The sequence below is a fragment of the Rhinoraja longicauda genome, chromosome 4, assembly GCF_053455715.1.
Source record: "Rhinoraja longicauda isolate Sanriku21f chromosome 4, sRhiLon1.1, whole genome shotgun sequence".
In the NCBI taxonomy this organism is placed as follows: Eukaryota; Metazoa; Chordata; class Chondrichthyes; order Rajiformes; family Arhynchobatidae; genus Rhinoraja; species Rhinoraja longicauda.
In genome coordinates, this window is record NC_135956.1 from 66,259,069 (window position 1) to 66,281,878 (window position 22,810).

General features: G+C 40.7%; 1 protein-coding gene across 10 annotated transcripts in view; it reads right to left on the reverse strand.

The window, feature by feature from the left end:
- golga4 (golgin A4) overlaps positions 1–22,810 on the reverse strand; it is a 115,915-nt gene that overhangs the window by 75,523 nt on the left and 17,582 nt on the right. For 8 of the 10 annotated variants that reach the window (XM_078397895.1, XM_078397894.1, XM_078397897.1 and 5 more), the window contains exons 3-11: positions 21,033–21,113; positions 18,624–18,944; positions 16,759–16,806; positions 16,046–16,102; positions 11,415–11,513; positions 5,481–5,631; positions 3,721–3,908; positions 1,489–1,572; positions 134–281 (exon numbers count right to left, since the gene is read on the reverse strand). In XM_078397895.1, the coding sequence (XP_078254021.1) occupies positions 134–281; positions 1,489–1,572; positions 3,721–3,908; positions 5,481–5,631; positions 11,415–11,513; positions 16,046–16,102; positions 16,759–16,806; positions 18,624–18,944; positions 21,033–21,113 (1,177 nt within the window). Of the gene's footprint in view, positions 1–133; positions 282–1,481; positions 1,575–3,720; positions 3,909–5,480; positions 5,632–11,414; positions 11,514–16,045; positions 16,103–16,758; positions 16,807–18,623; positions 18,945–21,032; positions 21,114–22,810 lie in introns of those variants that run through there. The other 2 variants (XM_078397901.1, XM_078397905.1) reach the window with 2 other exon arrangements.

The following is a 22,810-nucleotide window of genomic DNA, read 5'->3' on the forward strand; positions in this document are numbered from 1 at the left end:
TTTTCTTCAATAAGCAAACCTGAAATTTATTCATTCATTTTATCGAATCTAGTGAGCAGTACCATTCCATTTTTGTTGGAAAACCAAATGGAATGGAACATGAAATAAAGATCACATAGCAGGAACTGCTTACCAGCTCTGTCAGATTTCTCTTTCTGTTCAAGCAGGTCTTCACGCTGTCCAGTGCACTGCTGAATTCTTACACGGAGCTGAGAGATTTCCTCTTCTTTCATTTCCAATGTTTCATGCATCTGTCGCTTTGTCTCCGCGACCATCATTCCCTGCAATTCATTAATTTTTCAACTTTTGCTTTCAAAGAATAGTGGAAGGAAACAGGCTATTTCATTGAATTCTATTGCTAGAATTTTTAATCGTGAAGAACTTCCCTCTTGGCTAATTGCCACGTTCTACGCCTGGTTATTAGCAATTACGTTTTGGCTCAAGATGCTTTGGCGAGCGTGACAGTAGGATAGGGTGTGCTGTGTCACTTTTTATTTGCTTTGGAGTGCAAGTTGGTCCTGGTGTAATAGAGGTGGAGGAGAATGCAGTGGTGTACTCGGCCTGTGGGATGTGGGAACTCAGAAAGACATCCAATGTCCTCGTGGACATCATCTGCAGGAGGTGTGTCCAGGTGTAGCTCCTTAAAGACTGCGTTAGGGAACTGGAGCTGCTGCTGGACAACCGCAGGCTCGCTGCAAGGGTAAGCAGATCACTGATAGGAGTTAGAGAGGTGGTAACACCTGCGGTGCAAACAGAGAATAGATGACCATCGGGAAAGGGAGTACGCTGAAAGTTCAGGAATCCCCTGTGGCCAATTCTCTGCAAAACAAGTATACCCTTTTGGATCCTGTCGATGGGGGAGGAATGTTCAGAGGACAGCAACAGCAGCCAGGTCTGTGGCACTAGGCCTGGCTCTGAGACACAGATGGGTAGGAATGAAGTCAGGCTTAGGGGAACAGACAAGAGATTCTGTGGCAGCAAACGGGACTCTAGGATGGTCTCACTGGTGCTAGGGTCTTGGATGTCTCAGAACAGATGTCGAACATTCTCAAGGTGGTGTGTGAGCAGCCAGATCGTTGTGCACATCGGCACAAATTACATAGATAGGAAAAGGGATAAAGTCATGTGGAGTTCTTTAGTAACTTGTCAGTTTCTTTGTTGAACTAAATTAAGGCGCATGTTGCAAAAGGTTAAATTGCATGACCTCGAGGTGAGAATACCAATAGAAGGATAGGACAGATGAATTTGTGGCTGAGGAGTTGGTGCAGGGGACAGGAATTCAGATTTTTGGACCATTGGAATCTCGTCTGGTTGAGATTGAGGTTTTTGAGAAGGTGACAGGAGATTGATGAGGGTAGGGCAGTGGATGTAGTATACATGGATTTTAGTAAGGCTTTTGATCTGATCATCAAAATATTGGTGCTGCTGCTACTCTGAAGTTCATGGCCAAACACTGTAACTCGCCTCCCTGGTATACTTACTGCTCACCTTATCTTGTTCCAACTGTTCAATTAAATTCTTTGCATCTCGAAGCTGAGTGATCAGTTTAGTCTTTTCAGTGGTGTGCAGATCCTGAAAATAAAATAAACATTGCATGAGTAAATAATTCAACTTGGATCCCGAATGAATCGGATGGCGTTTATAGCGGAGTTACAAACTATGTGCTCAACTAGACTATACCTGCATTTCTGCTCCACATCATCCTCCCTGACTCGAGTTCATCAAACCAAGTCAGCAGAATGTGCCTTCCGTTTCCCCAAATGTTCTGAACTATCTTAGCCTTGAATGATACCAGACAATTTCACATTAATTTGCGAAATACATTATTTTTTAAGATAAATGTGTGTCTGGATTTTCTATTCAGTAGCAAAACAACACCACACATTGGTGACCCTGTAAGAAATCTGTGCACTAACAATGAAGCAAGTGGCACAGTGGCGCAGTTGATAGAGCTACTGCCTCACAGACCCAGGTTCGAACCTGACGTAAGGTGCTGTCTGTGTGGAGTTTGTACATTCTCCCTGTGACCATGTGGGTTTCCTCCAGATCCTCCGGTTTCCTCCCACATTCCAAAAGTGCTTGAAGGCGAATTGGCCTCTCTAAATTGCCCCCAGTGTGCAGGGAATGGATGCGAAAGTGAGATGACATACAAATATTGTGAATGGGTGATCAATGGTCTGCGTGGTCTTGGTGGGTCAAAGGGTCCGTTTCCATGCGGCATCTCTAAAACTAAAACTTTTCTGATATTGATGATGGTTGGCTGGCAATTATTTTAGATTTAGATTTAGAGATGCAGCGCAGAAACAGGCTCTTCGGCCCACCGGGTCCGCGCCGCCCAGCGATCCTCGCACACTAACACCCACTAGGGACAATTTTTACATTTGCCCAGCCAATTAACCTACATACCTGTACGTCTTTGGAATGTGGGAGGAAACCAAAGATCTCGGAGAAAGCCCACGCAGGTCACGAGGAGAACGTACAAACTCCGTACAGACTGCGCCCGTAGTCAGGATCGAACCTGAGTCTCCGGCGCTGCAGTCGCTGTAAGGCAGCAACTCTACCGCTGCGCCACCGTGCCGCAAAATTTTTAATTAAAATTTTCAAAGCCTCGCAGAGCTCCAGGGTATTGTCCAAATTAGGTACTGAGACTTGTCTCCATTAAATTATTGCCCAAAATTATCCACGACATTGATTAAATCCCAATCCAGTGCTAACTTTCATCTTCATAACACCTTGAAATTCATTCTGGGACAATTTAGTCTGGCTCAGTGAGGAGAGACAGGAATGTTAAAGATGCTGTGGCCCCTCAATTAAACCTGTACCAGACATGGAGAAACATAGTGGGTTCCAATCTTTCCTTGCGCAACACTGCTCCCACTTCCATTAATTATTCCAACAAAAATTCGTGTCACTAAGCTTTACAATGAGCGTAATGAGTTATGGATCTTTGCAAAGTTTATTGACTCAGAGTTGCATTTCACAAGCATAAAAATAGCTATTATGTCCCAATAAATTGAAGATCCAAATACGATGCATTTTTACCTTGGCTGAAGTGACCGAGTCAAAAATGGATCACAAATCTAATCGCAATTTTTACTATTCCAACGCTATCTCCAACAATTTAGCTGCCATTACCACCTTAGGTAACATATTATGCAGGTGCTGGACTAGTTCTGAAGAACATTCCATTCAGTGTCTCAGGAGGAATTACTCACATTCCTGTCAAATCACATAAACCTGCCACAAACTCTTGAAGACGTGACAAAATTTCAACCGTACTCCTTTGTACTTGATTTCACTACAAAAATGCAAGTTGTTAGCAGCTATGACAGAAAATATTTCCCAAAATACCAAGTTAATTAAAATGGCAGAATTGTGCTGTGGAAGTGAAGGCATTGACAATTAAAGAATTCCCATTTTTATTTGTCGATCAACCACCAGGATTTGACATTCACAAATTGAAAGGCTGTTGCTACATTAGATATTAAAATACAAAATAATTATTTCAGCTGAATTTCTGTTTTTAAAGAGCAGAGGAATGTACTAGTCATTTTTTAAAATATGACAACTTGTTAAAATTTGATGGTGGAAAAGCACAGAAGCAATTTTTTAAGGAAATATTCACGATTACATTTTTTGAAATGAGTTAACTCTAACAAGTCTACTTGGGACAACCGGTAACATTCAGAGCCAGGGAAGGCTGTCAGGTTTAAAATTCACCTTTATTTTCTCGAGCTCCTGATAGCGTTCATCTAATTGTTCTTGGAGTGCTTCCTTTTCACTGGTCACCTGGGTACAACGTTCCTTATGGACATGAATCATCTCCTTGCAGCGCTGTAGAAGATTTTCTTGTCTCTTCACACGTTTCTGCAGAACCATTACGGAATTGGAACCATCTCCAGCTCCCTCTATGATGGAATCAGAGCAATTTAACTTTTTTTTTTCTTAAGCAAATTTAGCAGATTATTATTGAATAAATAACTGAATCTTTCTTTTGAAAATTCAAGACTTGCTAAATTACCACGGGTCCAAAGGATAGAAAAATGCTTCTTTCACAAACTAATCAGATTGATTTATTGGATTTTAACAACGTGAAATAATAATTATAAAACTTGAAAGCTATACTTGTACAAATTCTACATTGCCATAAACTTAAATAATTATTCAAGATTATCTATGAAAAATGGGGTCTTCTGGTAAGGACTGTCACCATTTTTCACTGTCTTTACTTCTGTTGATAGTCAAAATGAAGAGAGGTTATTGAAGAGAATATTGTTTAGAATTGATTAGCATGCTGGTCGCAATAAAAAACAACCCAAATATGTCACTACAATAAACAGTTATGATGGCAAAAGCTACCCATTGTGCCTGCTCCATTATTCAAAGTTCATGGTTGATCTTTGACTTCAGTGCTACTTTCCTCAACTAATCAAGAACCAGAGAACAAAAGTTTAAGGAGAGAGGAAAATTTTAAAAAATAACTCAAGGGGCAACAATTCTCTCATGCAATCAAGAAACATGTTAAATTGACAAAACCCAAGGCATTTATGACTAGTTATGCTGCAAAATACCCCAAAACATTACTGCGGTTGAAAGATTTCAATAAATTTAATGGCATAATTATTGTTTATTAAGTGCTCACAACCGAAAATAAAATGACACATAGATTAAAATTTCCTCATTTAAGAAAATATCTTAAAAACAAAAACTTGAAAAATATATATTTTCGTACATTTTTATTGCATTTAAACTTCTGACGTGCAGCCTTTACAATCTTTATTGAATATGATAACATTAGGAGAATAGATAAAATATTATTCCTCCTTTCTGGTTTACCATCTGCCAAATCTTTTGCCAATGAGATAACATCATCGCTGTTGTGCACTAAAGGTCCTAAAGGAACAAACATCTGAGAGCAACCCTTTTTATCCAAGGAAGCCAATGCCAGAGTTGGCCAAATCATTCTTCAAGGTCAACTATGAGCAATATTAAAAGATATAATGCAATCAATATTGCATTATAAAATCTGTGCTATTCTTAGGTGAACCAAAAGCCAGCACTTAATTTAGTCAGCAAACAAATACAGCTTAAGTTTGCCAGATTTTCCATTGCCTGCTAAATTTCTCTGACTTATGTACATCAGGTTACTGCTCATGAAATTGAAATGGTGCTTGGCAATCTTATGAGAGCGAACAGGGCAATCGATTAAGTGTATGCTCAAATCAGATTCAATTCATTAATATTCCATGTTTAAACAATACATTTAATGCCAAAGCAGGAAAGTAATAAAAATGGTGGGAAATTTAAAAGATTAGGAAAGAGCGTAAGAAAGGAATAGAAAAGCTTAACTTAAATTAATGAGTTGAGTCCCTTCATCTGGACTCATACATAATCATAGACTGGACTCAGACATAAACATCCAAGTTTGCCTTTTACAATCAATTTTACACGTAATTATTTGAGTACGTTATAAATATTACCTCCAAACCCGTCTGGGTCATCTGCACTATTTTCTTCGGTGTTGGAGCTCTGATGAATGGTTTTTGCATGTTCCTTCACTGAGGCTTGATCTGTGAGTTCTTGGAGATCCACACTTGCCCCTCCAAGAACACTTTGCTTTAGTAACATAACCTACAGATGCAAAATACTCATCATTAACAAATTTGAAGTTCTCTTCTCAATATGTATGTTTCAGACACTTCCCTACATATAACTGACTTCAACTAAAAATATGCCTAGAAATATTTAAAGGTGTTCAGATTTGTATGCAAATTCATTTGAGTTACAACCAGAGAACTGAAAACAACCAAATGAAAACCAATCTTCCAATCTAGTTTACTGCATTTGATGTTCACAATGTGGTGTTCTCTAAATCAGTGAAACCAAACCCAGATAGAGTGATTCATTTCACAACATCCGAGTTCAATACACACTAGCAACCCCGAGTTTCCCATTGCCAGCCACTTCATTCCCACTCTTACTCTGACCTATCCGCCCGTGGCATACGTCATGAAAACCGGCCCTTCGGCCCAAATTGCCCACGCCAACCAACATGCCCCATCTATACTAGTCCCACCTGCCTGTGTTTGGCCCGTATCCCTCTAAATCTGTACTATCCATGTATCTGTCTAAATGTTTCTTAAACAAGGACGTTGCCTTGTACATTCTCTTCCAGATTGATGATATAAACAACAAACAGCAAAGGGCCCAGCACTGATCCTTGAGGCACACCACTAGTCACCAGCCTCCAATCCGAAAAACAACCTTCCACCATGAACCCTCCATGCTTCCTTTCATGTAGTCAATTCTCTATCCATTTGGCTTGCACTCTGTGGATCCCATGCAATCTAACCTTCCAGAGCAGCCTACCACGCTGTACCTTATCATCTGCCTTGTTGGTCCACATAGACAATGTTAACAGCTTTGCCCTCAGGTCCCAGCACAGATCACCCAGAGTCTCCACTAATCACAGACCACCAGCCCAAATATTGTCTTCCACCACAACTCTTTGCCTTCCATCAGTCAGTCAGTTGTGAATCCATAAGACCAAGTCATTGTTAATCCTGTGCATTTTAATCTTCTGGATCAGCCTTCCAAGGAGGACTTTATTAAGTGCCTTATTAAAATCCACGTAAACATCCACCACCCCTCCTTCATTGATCACCGTCACCTTCTCAAAAAACTCGATCAAGATAGCAAGACACGACCTGCCATGTACAAATCCCTGCCAGAGCACAAGCCATCGCACAACACATCACCTCCCTTCCATTTACTCCATCTATACTTCACGCTGCCTCATCAAGGACCAGTCTCATGCCGTCTTCTCCAATCTCTCATCAGGCAAGATGCACAGATGCTTGTGCAGATTCAGGAACAATTTTTTCCCCAGCTGTCATCAGGCAACTGAACTGTCCTCTTATCAGCTGGAGTACAGTCTTGACCTCCCATCTACCTCATTGGAGACCTTGGAACAATGTTTTATCGGGCTTTATCAGGCTTCAATGTTATATCTTGTTCTCATCTCTATCTTGCCATTGTGCCCTTAATCTGTGCACAGTGGGCAGCTTGTGTTCATTTATAGTCTTTTCTTTGACTGGATAACACACAAACAAAAGCTTTTCACTGCACCTTGGTACACGTGATAAAACTAAACTGTCCCTAATTAATCCATTCATTTCTACATGCGAGTAAATCCTATCCCAAAGAATCCTCTCCAATAGAATCCCTACCACTTGCATGAGGCTCATTGGTCTCTAATTCACTGGATTCACTCTACTTACCTTGTTAAATAAAGGAACAACATTAGCTATTCTCCAGTCCTCCGGCACATCACTTATAACTAGAAAAGATGCAAAGATCTTCGTAAAAGTTCCTGCAATCTCCTCTCTTGCCTCTCAATAACCTGGGATAGATCCAAACAGGTTCTGGGGATCTATCTACCTTAATGCAATTAATGAGCTCCAACACCTCCTCCTTCTTTATCTCAAACATCCCTTCCACACTGATCACTTCATCCACCATGATCTTGTCCTTGATGAAAACAGATGCAAACTACTCATTTAGTACCTCCCCTACACCCCCAGTCTCTAAGCACAAAGTCCCTTCTTTATCCTTGAGATTCTCCCTTCTCCTTGTTTTTAATGAAGGTATAAAAATCTTTGGGATTTTCCTTAATCTGATTCACCAACGTTTGTGGCCCCTTTTGCCCATTTCAATCGCCTGATTGAGTTGTTTCATCCTTTCTTTATATTCCTCAAAGGCTGTCTGATTCTATCCTTTTGAACTCTGCATGCACTTCCTTTTTCTTTTTGACCAAATTTGACCAAATTTGCAACCCCATTGCTCATCCAAGGATCCCTTACTTTGCCATCCTTATCCTTCCACCTTACCAGAACACGCCAGTTCTGAACTTCGATGAACTGGCCTTTAAATTATTCCCACATGTCAGATGTGGACTTACTAACTAACAACTGTTCCCAGGGTACCCTCCCGAACTCCTGCCTAATAATGTAGTTGGTCTTGCACCAATTTAGTACCTTGCCACGAGCGCCAGCCTTCTCCCTGTTCAAAGCACTCTTAAAGCTTCTGCAATTGTGATCACTATCCGCAAAACTCGCTTCCATTGAAACACCAGTCACCTGGCCAGACTCATTCCCCAAGACAAGGTCTTCTTGGTTTGGACTATTCACAAACTGTTTCAAGAAACCCTCTTGGGCACATATCACAGTTTGGACTATTCACAAACTGTTTCAAGAAACCCTCTTGGGCTGCCTTTGGCACCGAACGAATCCCAATCAATATTGAAGAAGATAAAGTTAACCACAAAAACAACCCTGTTGCTTTGGTGTTTTTCTGCTTACCTGTTCCTTACCTGTTCCTCCGTCTTCCGCTTGCAACTGGGAGCCTATAGTGTAATCCCATTAGAGTCCTTGCACCTTTCTCATTTCTAAGCTCTACCTATATCGCCTCAGCGGATGAACCCAGTATATCCTCTCTGAGTGCCATCATGACAATTTCCATGATTAGTAGCGTAATTCCTCCAACTCTTTTCCCTCCCTCTCAATCACGCCCGAAACATCGAAACCCCAGAACGCTGAGCGCCAGTTCTGTCCCTCTGACAACCATGTTTCTGCAATGAAACAACACAGTCTCAAGTACTGATCCAGGCTCTAAGTGTTCTCAGGTGTTTCCACAATATCCAAGTTGGCGCAGAGCAGGACCCATGAAAAGCAAGGTCGTGGACAGGTTTGGGCAAGTCAATTTCATGTCAGAGCAGAGCAGAAGCCTTGAAAAGCAAATCAGTGGATTAGTTGGAGCATCCAAATTAACTAACTGAGCAGCTAATAAAAATAAGGTGTAGCGGAGGGGCTGTGTTTGGAGGGGAAGTACGAGTCTTTGACTCAAGAGTCTTAAGTGCTGTGTTAAGGGCAAGTGTGAGTAAATGGCTCACAAGTCTTCGGTGAGGAGCCAGAGGAAAGGAGGGTAGGAGGTTACACCTGAACTGGAGAACTAATTTCCTGGCAGGCAGGAGTGTGAGTGCTACTAGGATGGATTTTAACTGGATTGGCAGCATCCAATGCAGGACCACCGAGGCAAGTGAGAGGCTGGAAGTCGCTATAAATTTTGATGAAAGAAAGCTCAGCGGACAGGAAAGGCATGTAAGGGAGCAAGGAACAACTGTGGGATTTAATTTCGCACCCTTCCCCTTGAGAATATTCTGCAGCCGCTCGGAGACATCCTGAACCCTGGCACCAGAGAGGCACACACTATCCTGGAATCTTGTTTGCCGTCTATGCCCCTTAACTAATGAGTCTCTGATCACTATTGTTCTGCCTGACTTCACCCTTCCCCGCTGTTCCTCAGAGCCAAGCTCAATAGCACAGACTTCCCCTGACCAGACATCCTCCCACCCCGAACAGTATCCAAAGGGGCATAACTTTTGCTGAGGAGAATGGCCACAGCACACTCAAGTACTTTGTGCCTAATTCCTTTCTTGGTGGTCACCCATCTACTTTCTGCCACTACCCTAGGCATGACCACCTCGCTGTAACTGCATATGATCTCCTCAGGCTCCTGAATGATCCTGACATTGTCCAGCACCTGCTGCAGTTCCCTATTGTGGTCTGTAAGGAGGTGCATCTGGACACACATTGCATAGCTGTAGTCCTCATGGATACTAGAAGTCTCACTGACTTCATACATCCTGCAAGAGGAGCATACTGCTGCCCTAACTGCCATCTTTATTGTACTAGCCCAAGGAAACTTTACAAAAGAAAAAAAGATTGTGCCGTTACCCTTGCATTTACCCTCCAAACGGCACATGGCCTCTCTACCAAAGCCTCATACTGTCCATGTCTCAGACACTGCAGGACAATCTTGCATGTGTCTATCTCTGATTTCTGTCCTAATTGGGGAATGCTTATTTTGAGACTCTTAAAAGATCAGCACGTACTCCACTCAATGGAAGTATCATCACTGTATCCATCATCAAAAACAATAAGAATTCTATACTCTTCAGCGAGATCACCTCTCATTCTTCAAAACTTGGGAAGACAAGCCCTGTATGCTTAATTTCTGTTCATCTGACAGAACCCCCATTCACCAATCAATCTAGTGCACCTTCATTGCCTCCTTTTTGGGTCGAGTCTAGGCCTGTTCAGAGGCAATCTCACCAAGACCCTGCACAACTCGTCTGAGGCACTTTTGTACTTGTACTCAAGTGTCCTTATTTTAAAAAACTAACGTGGCACCAGCCTTCTTAACTTCTTGCTATATCTCCCTATTACTTCCAATTATTAATTTACAAAGACTCCTCAATCCTTAAGACTTTACAAAATGGTACCAATTGAAAACTATTCTGCTTATTATTTCCATATTAGATTCTTTCTGGTATGCCTTGTATTATGAAGTTAGCTAGTTATGAATTCTTAATGCCAACCAGCTTTGCACTCATCAGCAAACATATTTGATCATTCTCATCCTCTCGTCGAAAACATGGACATATTTTGTGAACAGTCCATGTCAATTAGCAACCTTTTCCTAGATTCTTGTGCAATCTATCCTTCCAGAGAAGCCTATCATGCAATACGTTATTAAAAGCCTTGTTGAAGTCCATAGACTCCATTTACGGTCCTGCCCTCCAACTTCTTGATAGCTTTTTCAAAAAATTCAAATTCATGAGACACGATCTCTGATGCACAAAACCATCCTGCTTATCCAAATCAACTAGCATTTCCAAATCCCTTAGAATCCCCTCCAGTAATTTCCTACCACAGATAGGTATATAAAAATATAATTTTCCAGGCTATTCTAACTTTTTTCTATTACGTCTTACTCAATCTTCAATTTAGCCCAGGGTACCGCCACCCAACCACATTCTCTGTTTTTATTTATTAAACTCTTGTCGGCAGCTTATCCAAAGCCTACTGCCAGGTAAGATCAGCATTCCTGTGAGTGAGTCCACAGAAAGCAACTAATTCGGATGAAGTCTCTGGCCGTGTCCTCAGTAACTGTATTCACAAGCATCTTTAACCTTTCTCTACTTCATTTTGAGTTCCACTTCATGGTAAATTTAACTCCATAGAGCATCAGTCAATAATTTACAGACACTGCATAACTTCTGGAGCACAAGGGGATTTATAATCACACCTTCGTAATCTGCCAAGCTTTCAAGTGTGTTGACAAAAAAGTGGAAAAAGCATTGGGGAGCGGGGGAAAAGAAAGCAGAGGGGGGCTCTGGACCCATTACCCCCGTGCCCCACCTGCTCTCACAGCTATTTCTCCCCTCCCCCTCTACCCACATTCCACTGTTTACTTTCAGGTACAAACACAACATCCAAATCAAGCCATTGAACACAGAACACCAAAGATCACATGCTCAATACATTGAATATGTGTACAAATTACGCTTTAACCTGTGTCTGCAGAACACCAATAAATTGATCTTTCTCTTCCAGGGATGCTTCAAATTCATCTTGAATATGCTTCTTCGCTTGTAGAATCATTTGCAGCTCCTGGTGATTTAACAGACAAATTATGGGAGACATTGATAGAGTAGGCAGTCCATTGTTTACCCACAGCAGAGATGTAAAATATTAGAGGGTATAGAATTAAGGTGAGGGAGGGAAAAGTTTAAAGGAGATGTGTGGAGCAAGTTTTTTTGTTTTTTTTTGCAGAGAGTGGGTGGGTGCCTGGAACACACTGTAAGGGGTAGCAGTAGAAAGCAGATATGATAGTGGCATTTAAAAGGCTTTCAGAAAGGCACAAGTATGCAGAGGGTGGAGGGATATGGATCACATGCAGGCGGATGAGATTAATTTAATTTGGCATGATGTTCCGCACAGACACCGTGGGCCAAACGGCCAGTTCCTGTGCTGTTTCCTGGAGAGTGGCATTAGCTTCCCATCAAACCCTTCCCCAACCAAGTTTCACCAAGATGTGGTGAAAAGAAAATATATCAGAACAGTTATGTCAACTCTCAGCATGGGTGTGAATGCAGTAAATATGGACTGCAATACACAGGTGACCATGACATTAGTAGAAAAAACTGAAGGTTTCCTTCTACTATGTAATTAAAAATGTAAAGGAGGTTTGAGAGTCCATCTGGAAATATTCAACTAGCATTTTTGCAATTATAACATTAAATTATTTTCTATTATTCCAGACATTTTTTTGTCTCCACTATATTCAGCTCTGATATATATTCTATGCATTAACTGCTCCTTATTGGAAAGTATCTGGATGCACCCTTCAAGGTCTTCTCATCCTTTTGTGGTAGCCTGATGTTCCAAATCTGCCTTATTTCTATTTGCTATTTTGCATACTCCTCCATATCTATTTGGTCTTTGTCCTTAGAAGCTTTTAATGTCAAAAAATATGATTATAAGAAAAATAGGCATTCAGTCTTTCCTGCCTATTCTGCCATACAAATCAAATCATAGTCATATTGCAAATGTCTTATTACGCTGCCTTAGTTTTATAACCCTAAATATCTCACAATGAAAAAATTTTCAAGTTCCATTCTGAAAATTTCAAATGACATTAGCTCAAAAGTCTTCTTCGGGAAAGAGATCCAGATTTCACTTCAGTTAACCTGGAAAAGATTTTATGGTAAAATTCCAAATGGGTTATATTTAATTTCAAAATATGAATTAATTTACTTGATCACAGTTTAAATTGTAAACACCTCAATTAAGATCATCATTTAATTTCTAATCCTTAAAAGATTAAAAGGAGATTCAGTGTAATCTGATTTAATAATCTAATTCGTCTAGCCCTGGTGTCACTCTGATTTGAACAACAATCCAAAGCATTATTTGATTGCGAGTCCCAGAATAAGCGAGTTCGGCACCTCGACCGCGCATGCATAGGTCATTGGTCACTTGTGCCAATCATTCTCGCCGGCTGAGCTGCTGCCTGTGTACAGACCTGTGTTTCATTCGTATTTTCCAATTTTGCTTCTACGAGGTAAGAAAATACTGCTTTCAAAACTATTAATTAGGTGGTTAATTTGTACAAAACTACGATGATTTTGTAGGTTTTATTGCTTTATGCTTCAGTGAGTGAGCGAGATCGTGACGATTTTCTTTTGCATTGCAACATGTACCGGAGCTGCTCCTCAAGCGGGAATATGTCGCACTTCCCAAACCATGAGTTATTCTTGGCTTTCTCAATCGTTCTTCGATTCTCTGCCTCAGAAGGCAGTGGAGGCCAGTTCGTTGGATGCTTTCAAGAGAGAGCTGGATAGAGCTCTTAAGGATAGCGGAGTGAGGGGGTATGGGGAGAAGGCAGGAACGGGGTACTGATTGAGAGTGATCCGCCATGATCGCATTGAATGGCGGTGCTGGCTCGAAGGGCTGAATGGCCTACTCCTGCACCTATTGTCTATTGATTGTCGGCGATGCAAAAGAAAAACAAACATTTGCGTGAATTAATTGCTGCTTTGTGTGGGCAGTGGCTACAGTCCGGACCCTTCCTGTAGGGTCTCGACCTGAAACGTCAGCCATTCCTTCTCTCCAGAGATGCTGCCTGTCCCGGTAAGTTACTCCAGCATTTTGTGTCTACCCGAGTTATGTGTTTCTGGGTAATATTATAGGGAGGGTTTGATTAGACAAACCGCTCCGCTGGATGCAGACCTCTGCAGCTGTCTAATCGCTGCACGAACAGCAGCTTCAAGTTTACTGTGGTCATCCATTGACATTCCGGATTGTAGCCACCGCTCGCACAAAGCAGCAATTCATTCACTCAAACGTTTGTTTTTCTTTTGCATCGCCGACAGTCCAAGAATGATTGAGAAAACCAAGAATAACTCATGGTTTGGGAAGTGCAACATATTCCCGCTTGAGGAGCAGCTCCGGTACAAGTTACAATGCAAAAGAAAATCGTCACGATCTCACTCACTCACCGAAGCATAAAGCAATAAAACCTACAAAATAATCGTAGTTTTGTACAAATTAACCATAAATACACCTAATTAATAGTTTTGAAAGCAGTATTTTCTTACCTCGAAGAAGCAATACGGATGAAATGCAGGTCTGTATACATGCAGCAGCTCAGCCGGCGAGAATGTTTAGCACAAGTGACCTATGATCTGCGCATGCGCGGTCGAGATACCGAATTCGCTTATTCCAGTTGGGATTTATTTAGAACTTAAAATAGCTATAACATTGCACATCTCTTCCCCTCCCTATCCAAATCCCCCCCCACCAGAACTCCATCCGCACCCTACCTATTCTTGAACTGCATTTGCCATTGTGAGAAAATTAATTTTCTGACTAGTTCTTCATCAAAATATATTGAACATCTGAACTCTCAAGAATGTTTGACACCAGTAATCACATTCTGTCAATTTGCTTACAACTATTCCTTCCATATTACACTCCTGACCCAATTCACTGCTGGATGTCAATACATTGTGATAATTGCATGCATTCTTGATTTTTGTAATGGTTTCTAGTGTTAAAACAGTGCCTACTTGAAATGCTTTCTAAATCCTCCTTGGCTCACTCCAATCCACCTACCATCAGCCAAGTGCTGATTCATCCTGTCCCTACTAAATGGGAAAACAGGCTCGAAGGGCCAGATGGCAAGGTTCTAACAATACTCCTTTTTTTGCAAAGATCTTAGACCTTTGGAACTACAGTTAATCCTCATTCTAACAGGCCACAAGGGAGGAAGGGAAAGATGGTGTCCGTTATTACCAATTGTCCTCTATAACTGAAAAAGGGGGTTAATGTGTACAGTACTTTTGGAAAACAACCAACATACACTGAACAGTAAAGGACACAAAATGTTGGAGCAACTCAGCAGGATAGGCAGCATCTCTGGAGAGAAGGAATGGGTGATGTTTTGGGTCGAGAGTTTTCTCCAGGTGCTCTTGTTTTCTTCCACCTCACAAACACATGTGGGTTTTGTTGGTTACTTGGCCTCTGCAAATTGTCCCAAGTGTGTAGGATGCAAAAGTGGGATAACATAAAATGAGTGTAGGGGTGATTGATAGTCAGCATGGACTTGGTAGGCCGAAGGGCCTCGTTCCACACTGCATCTCTAACTTAAAATAAATTATTTATAACCATAGCAATGACCTGAATAAAGGGATTGAGTGAACTGTGCCCACTTTACCGATTGTACCAAGAAAAGTGGATGACCAAACAGTGAAGGTGATGATGATGATGTAAGGATTGTGGATAGATTGGGTGAAGGGAGATGGAGTATTCCGAGAGAAAATGCGAGGTTATCCTTTTTGGAAGAATAAAATAACAAAATAATTTAAATAGAGTGAGACTACGAATCGTTGTCTGAAGGGATTTAGGATCCTAATGGATGAAATAAAAAAAGTTTGCATGAAGGTACAGCAAATAATTAGGAAGGCTGATGGAATGCCTCCCTTTATTGCAAGGGGTTTGAATACATATGCAGGAATGTTTTGATGCAAATTTCACAGGCATTGATGAAACTGTATTCCAAGTACAGAGTACAATTTTGGTCGCTGCAGTTAAGGAATGATTTAATTGTATTGAAAGGTGGAGACGGAGATGTTCCTTCTTCTCATGGGAGCTATCCAAAATGATGAGAGACACAAAAAGCTGGAGTAACTCAGCAGGACAGGCAGCATCTCTGGACAGAAGGAATGAGGTGACGTTTCAGGTCAAGACTCTTCTTCAGACCTAATCATCTAAAACAATGCTTGAGAAGGAATTTATTTTATCCAATATTTCTATTCTCTGGCCCAGACAGCTGAATCAATAACAGAATCACCAAATTACTGGCAGACAGGACCCATAGCAGAAGCGTCCACGTCGCGGGGCTGGAAACTGGAAGTGTCCTGAGCTAATTCTGCTACCACCATCATCACTGGCAGACAATGGAACAGATAAAGGAGTCAAGGGGTATGGGAAGGGAGCAGAAAATTGGTGAGACCAAAGTTGGATCAGACATAATCATATTGTAGAGTCAACTTTCGGGGCAGTTTGGCTTCCATACATGGGTGGTTTAAAAGCATCACAGACAACAGATGGGCATTAATATAAAGTATGCCGGGTCTCACCTCACGTAATTCTCCAATTCTGCGTAGAGCTTTATCTTGACCCTGACTCAAAACTACCTGAAAGTGGGTTGAAATATTATAGAATCAATTAACAATTCATGAATTAACTTCACTCCACACTGAAATTAAGCTGTTCATGTTCTAGTTCTTTTTTAAATTCATTTTTACAATGATAAGATTGCTAAATAACAGTTCAAAAATAAAATAAATTCAATTATGGTGGTGAATATTTCAACTACAGTCAAACTCCCACAATCGGTATAAATATCACCAACAACTGATCTGGTTGAACCACATCAACAATATGGCCAGGAAAGCACACAAAACACTTCTATTTCCTCAGAAGGCAAAAGAAATCCGCCATGTCTCCCATGATGTTTACCAATATCGACAGATGCACCTATAGAAAGCCAACTGTCAGGATGCATCAAAGCTTGGTCTGGCAGCTGCTCTACTCAAGACAGCAAGAAATTGCAGAGGGTTGTGTATGCAGCCAGGTCAATCACACAAACCAGCCGACTCATAACAGCTTTGCCAAAAAGCATAATATTTACAAACACTCACAAATATACAGCAGACAGAGTGCATAGATAATTAAGTCAGTAGAAAAAAACTTAGTTAAGTGAAAAATGATACAAGAAAATTTCACTCAGAATATTTACTCTTCTATGGCTTCACAATTACATGAGAATGCAACTCGTACATTTACTTACTTGCATTTTTTCTTTGTCTCTCTGCAAAGTTCGATAGGCAGTAACTAGCTGAAAAAAAATGAACACAACTAATATTCATCTTCAAATTTCTATTCCAAAAATATTTGCTTCCAAGTAGAAGCATGGTGTAACAAATAATTAATTTTCAATAAAATTTGCAACATTTTCAGGATTCTGAAATTAGATGAGGTATATTCTGCGTGTAACAAGGAAATGTACTATGGCTGAGTTTATCAGAGTGTAGTATGTAGTGTACACAGATCTTAAGAAGGGTCTTGACCCAAAACATCATCCATTCCTTCTCTTCAGAAATGCTGCCTGTCCCACTGTTACTCCAGCATTTTGTGTCTATCTTCATCTGAAATGAATACCTCGCATCCATTTTCACTAGGGGAAAATAAAGAAAGGGATGGTGAAATTGTAGAACAAGTAACCTATAAAGATAGCCACAAAATGCTGGTGTAACTCAGCGGCTCAGGCAGCATCTCTGGAGAAAAAGAATAGGTGACATTTCGGGTCGAGACCCTTCTTCAGACTGAGTCAGGGGAGAGGGAAACTAGAATAATTTCCTAGTGGAATTGTGGAATTCTCTGCCTCAGAAGGCAGTGGAGGCCAATTCTCTGAATGCATTCAAGAGAGAGGTAGATAGAGCTCTTAAGGATAGTGGAGTCAGGGGGTATGGGGAGAAGGCAGGAACGGGGCACTGATTGAATGATCAGCCATGATCACATTGAATGGCGGTGCTGGCTCGAAGGGCCGAATGGCCTCCTCCTGCACCTATTGTCCATTGTCTAGAGGTATGAAAAAGTAGAGAACAAATCAGAGCTGGTACTGATGACTCCTGAGCCCACAATGGTCCATTGTTGGCTGTGGAGGAGGTGATAACAAAGAGATAAGGCCAGTGAAACTAGTAGGAAGACCAGGATGGGGGAGGGTCAGAGAGAGAGGGAATGCAAGGGTTACTTAAACTTAGAGCTGGGTTGTAAGCTGCCCAAGCGAAATTTGAAATGCTTGTCCTCCAATTTGCGCTTGGCCTCACTCTGACAGTGGAGGAGGCCCTGAACTCTCTCCCTATGAGCACATGGGATTTCCCTGGGTGTTCCGGTTCCTTCCCACATCCCAAAGATGTGCAGGTTGTAGGTTAATAAGCTAGTTCGGTATTCCGACTGAGCATGCGGAGGCCATGGCAAAAAACTAAGTTTGAAAAAAAATGTTAACTGTAAAAGGGAAGCCACTGTTGAATATTTTGCTGACACCATATTGTCTTCAAACCCGATTAAACAAATATTAATCACAGTTGAGGCATCAGGTTTTCTAATCAAAATCAGTTCTTAGATTCAATTTTGTAGCTAAGAATTCTTTGCATTAAGATTTCTAATCGATGTTGTAAAACAATACACTTTTTACAAATTTTTCAATTACTGAATTTACATTCTGGATACTTCTAATGCCACATTTTTAAATAATAATAAAAAATTAGGAATCAGACATTGCCTGCTGAGTGAAACACAAGTTTCTGGAGGGGGAGGGGAGCATTTACATCAGTATCCATCAAGACATGTGATCTCCAACATGTGAAGATGAGATCAGCATAGTATTATTTAGTCCAGGGGAAGCTTACTTGCACAAATTTGCTATATGCAGTAGTTCCAATCTTGATCATGCTTCATTGAATTCAAAACATTGAGGTAAATAAACATGAAAGGTGCATTGGATACAGAAATATTTTTCCTTGATAAGTAAATTATTTAGAATTCAAGGAAATGGCTTAGCTTGCAGAACAATATGTGGCATTCTTAGTAGTTTACAAACTAAACTAAAAGAACAAACATCCATCCGTCAGTGCATAATTTCAAAACAATTACCTCTGAATATTTGAATCTATAGTTGCCCAAGCTCCGCTCCATCTTACGAAACTGGTTGGAAGATGGGTCCCGACTAAGGCTCTCAAAGGTGCCTGCAGAATCTTCTGTCTCACTTTCAATATCTGACGATGGATCAAAGATAGGACCAGAAATATGAGCATCTGCGTCAATTCGATTAAGTGACTCCCTTGAAACAGTTCGTAGCAGTGACTCTTTTGAAGGTGACGAGAAAACTGATTCTTTAGAAGAAGCTCGAAATAAATTCTCCAAAGATGGAGCACGAAATTGACGTTTCTGGGCAAAAGATTGAAAGTCGGTCTTCTACAAAGGAAGCAACATTTTCATAAAATTACTTTTCAACCATTTAGATGACGTTTTTTAAATTTGGTTATTTTGAAATGTGAGTGACTGTCGGTTCGTTTAAGCTTGTTTAACTTCAAATTTAGTTCTTAATTATACTTCATAATTTAAGAGACATAATATGGAGATAATAAAATCTGTCTGAAATAAACCACACATCAGTTTTTAAAGAACAAGCAGAAACAGTACAGATCCTTGAAATCCAAAATAAAAGACAAAGGAAATTCAGTAAGCGCTCAGCAGATCAGGCAGCACTTAAGACATGAAAAGAGTTCATGCTTTGAACAGAACAAGTATAATGGCAAAGTGGGCTCCACAATTGTCTTAGTAATAGGCAGCTGTGACCCATGGTGTACCCAAGGTCAGTGTTGGGAACTCTGATGTTTACACACGATTAATAAGTTTGCTGATAATTTGAGGGTTGTCTATGGCTTAAGCATGATATACAGTAGATCAGATGGAAAGATAGGTGGAGTAACAGAATAGAATTTAATCCTGACAAATGTGAAGTGATGCATTCTGGAAACAAGGGTAGGCATACTCAGTAAATGGTAGGTCGACAGGAAGTGTCCATGAATAGAGAGACCTTGGAGTAAAAATGCATAAATCCCTGAAAGTGGCAGCACAGTTGGGAAGAGTGATGAACCACTCAAATGTCCTTCCATGTGGTGAGTGACCACTCAAATGTCCTTCCATGTGGTATGCTTGCCCTCATCAGTCAGGGATTTGAATACAAGAGTAATGTTACAGCATTAAAAAACTTTGGTTAGGTCACATTTTGAGTATTATGTGTTGTTCTGATTGCCCCAATACATAAAATATGGAGGCTTTGGAGAGGATATAAGAGAGGTTTACCAGAATACTTTCTGGATTAGAATCAGGATGTATTTTAGCCTATATCGCTCAAAAAGTTCCTATCCACATACCTGTCCCATTATGTTTTAAATGTTGTAGTGTCTGCCTCAATTATCACCTCTGGCAGGTCGTTCCATATACCCGCCATTTCTCAGGTTCCTATTAAATTTTTTAACCTCTCACCTTAAACCTATATCCTCTGGTTCTTGATTCCCCTACTCTGGGTAAAAAACCTGTACCCTACCTATTTCTCTCATGATTTTCCACAACTCTAAGATCACCCCTCATCTCCCTGCACTCCAACAAATACAGTCCTAGCCTGCCCAAATGTGACCTCACCAACCTCTTGTACAACTGTAACATGACAACTTTTACACTTCATATCCTGACTAATGAAGGCTAATGTACCAAAAGCCTTCTTGACCACCTTATCTACCTGTGTCGCCACTTTCACAAAACTATGTACCTGCAATCCCTGATCCCTCTGCTCTTCAACGCTCCCTGGGGTCCTGCCATTCACTGTGAAGGTCCTGCCCTGGTTTGCCTTCCCAAAATGTGACATCTGCATTAAATTCCACTAACCATTCCTCAGCCCACATGCCCAGCTGATCAAAATCTAATTTAATTTATGAGAACCATTTTCATTATCTACGACACCACCAACTTTAGTGTGCGTCATCTGCAAACTTACTAATCATGCCATGTACATTCTCATCCCAATCATTGACATAAACCACAAACAGCAATGGGCCCAGCACCAATCACAGAGATACAGCACTAGTCGCAGGTCTCCAGTCTCGTATCCTTCTGAAACTTAATTACTGCTTTTCTAGGTGTTCTAATATCAATTTTCTAAACTGAAAAACAAGTTGTGCAGATTACTCCCAAGCATGCTGCCGTTGAGTTTTATTTAGCAGACATAAACCCATCAAGATTGTTAGAACTCAACCTATGTTGTACATTCCCTGCTTGTCCAAAATCCTTCGTTCTTTCAATCAAATTAGTCATATTTACAATTTGAAATAATGTTCTAGATCATGAAATTATAATTAAACTGCTTTTGAAATGGAATCAGTCCTGTTAAGCACTTTCTCTTTCTAATTAAAGCCAAAATGTTGTGTACCATTCTACAACCTATGAGAATCACACAGCATCAAATAGCTTGCTTGATTAATTAATTGCTGAGAGTCTCACCTGGCCAGCAGCTGACCCATCATCATTCAAGTTATCTGTCCCTTTTGGAGAATATCTTTGATCTGCTGTTTTTTGCACATTCTGGAAATTATAAATCATCAATAATTAACACGAGTTCCATACAGCTCTGCAGAAAGTAAAATGAATAATATTTTTAATGTATTTTCCAGGGTCACAAAAGGAGATGATCGTTTCAATTATCTCAATCTGTCAGATGTGTAGAATGGAATTCAAGGTTATGTTTGACCCAATTTTTCAAGTGGACATTAATTATTAGTGATTTATATTTTTTAATGTAGGGATATATCATCTCCTTTCATGTAAATGCAGCCCAATAAAGCAAAATGCAGAGACAGAAGAAAATCATTCACCTTGGTTGTTCTCAACCAATTTAAGCTCTCTGTCAGTTACTTTAAAGTTAATACTAAGCAATATGTAATGAAAACATTTGCTCCACTGTGAAAAATTGGTTAAAATGAGCAGTAATTTTTAATGAATGATAGAAGACGAGTTCAGTAGTAGCTTTTTATTAATTGATTAAGACACAGTTAATCTACAGATGAAGCCAAGGACGAACACTGTCTACACTGGACGAATACTGTCAACACTGGCCAAGCCATCGTTGAATAAGTTGTTAAACGTAAACTGGCAAGGAAATAAAAGTCCTTCACAACAATAGACAATAGATGCAGGAGTAGGTCATTCGGGCCAGCACCACCATTCAATGTGATCATGGCTGATCATTCTCAATCAGTCCCCGTTCCTGCCTTCTCCCCATACCCCCTGACTCCACTATCCTTAAGAGCTCTATCTAGCTCTCTCTTGAATGCATTCAGAGAATTGGCCTCCACTGCCTTCTGAAGCAGTGAATTCCACAGATTTACAACTCTCTGACTGAAAAAGGTTTCCTTCATCTCCATTCCAAATGGCCTATCCCTTATTCTTAAACTGTGGCCCGTGGTTCTGGACTTCCCTAACATTGGGAACATGTTTCCTGCCTCTAACGTGTCCAACCCCTTAATAATCTTATGTTTCGATAAGATCCCCTCTCATCCTTCTAAATTCCAATGTATACAAGCCTAGCCGCTCCAGTCTTTCAACATATGACAGTCCCGCCATTCCGGGAATTAACCTAGTAAACCTATGCTGCACGTCCTCAATAGCAAGAATATCCTTCCTCAAATTTGGAGACCAAAACTGCACAGTACTCCAGGTGCAGTCTCACTAGGGCCCTATACAACTGCAGAAGGACCTTTTTGCTCCTATACTCAACTCCTCTTGTTATGAAGGCCAATATTCCATTGGCTTTCTTCACTGCCTGCTGTACCTGCATGTTTCCTTTCAGTGACTGATGCACTAGGACACCCAGATCTCGTTGTACGTCCCCTTTTCCTAACTTGACACCATTCAGATAATAATCTGCCTTCTTATTCTTACCACCAAAGTGGATAACCTCACACTTATCCACATTAAACTGCATCTGCCATGCATCCGCCCACTCACACAACCTGTCCAAGTCACCCTGCAACCTCATAGCATCTTCCTCACAGCTCACACTACCACCCAGCTTTGTATCATCTGCAAATGTGCTAATGGTACTTTTAATCCCTTCATCCAAGTCATTAATGTATATTGTAAATAGCTGCGGTCCCAGCACCGAGCCTTGCGGTACGCCATTAGTCACTGCCTGCCATTCTGAAAGGGACCCATTTATCCCCACTCTTTGCTTTCTGTCTGCCAACCAATTTTCTATCCATGTCAGTACCCTACCCCCAATA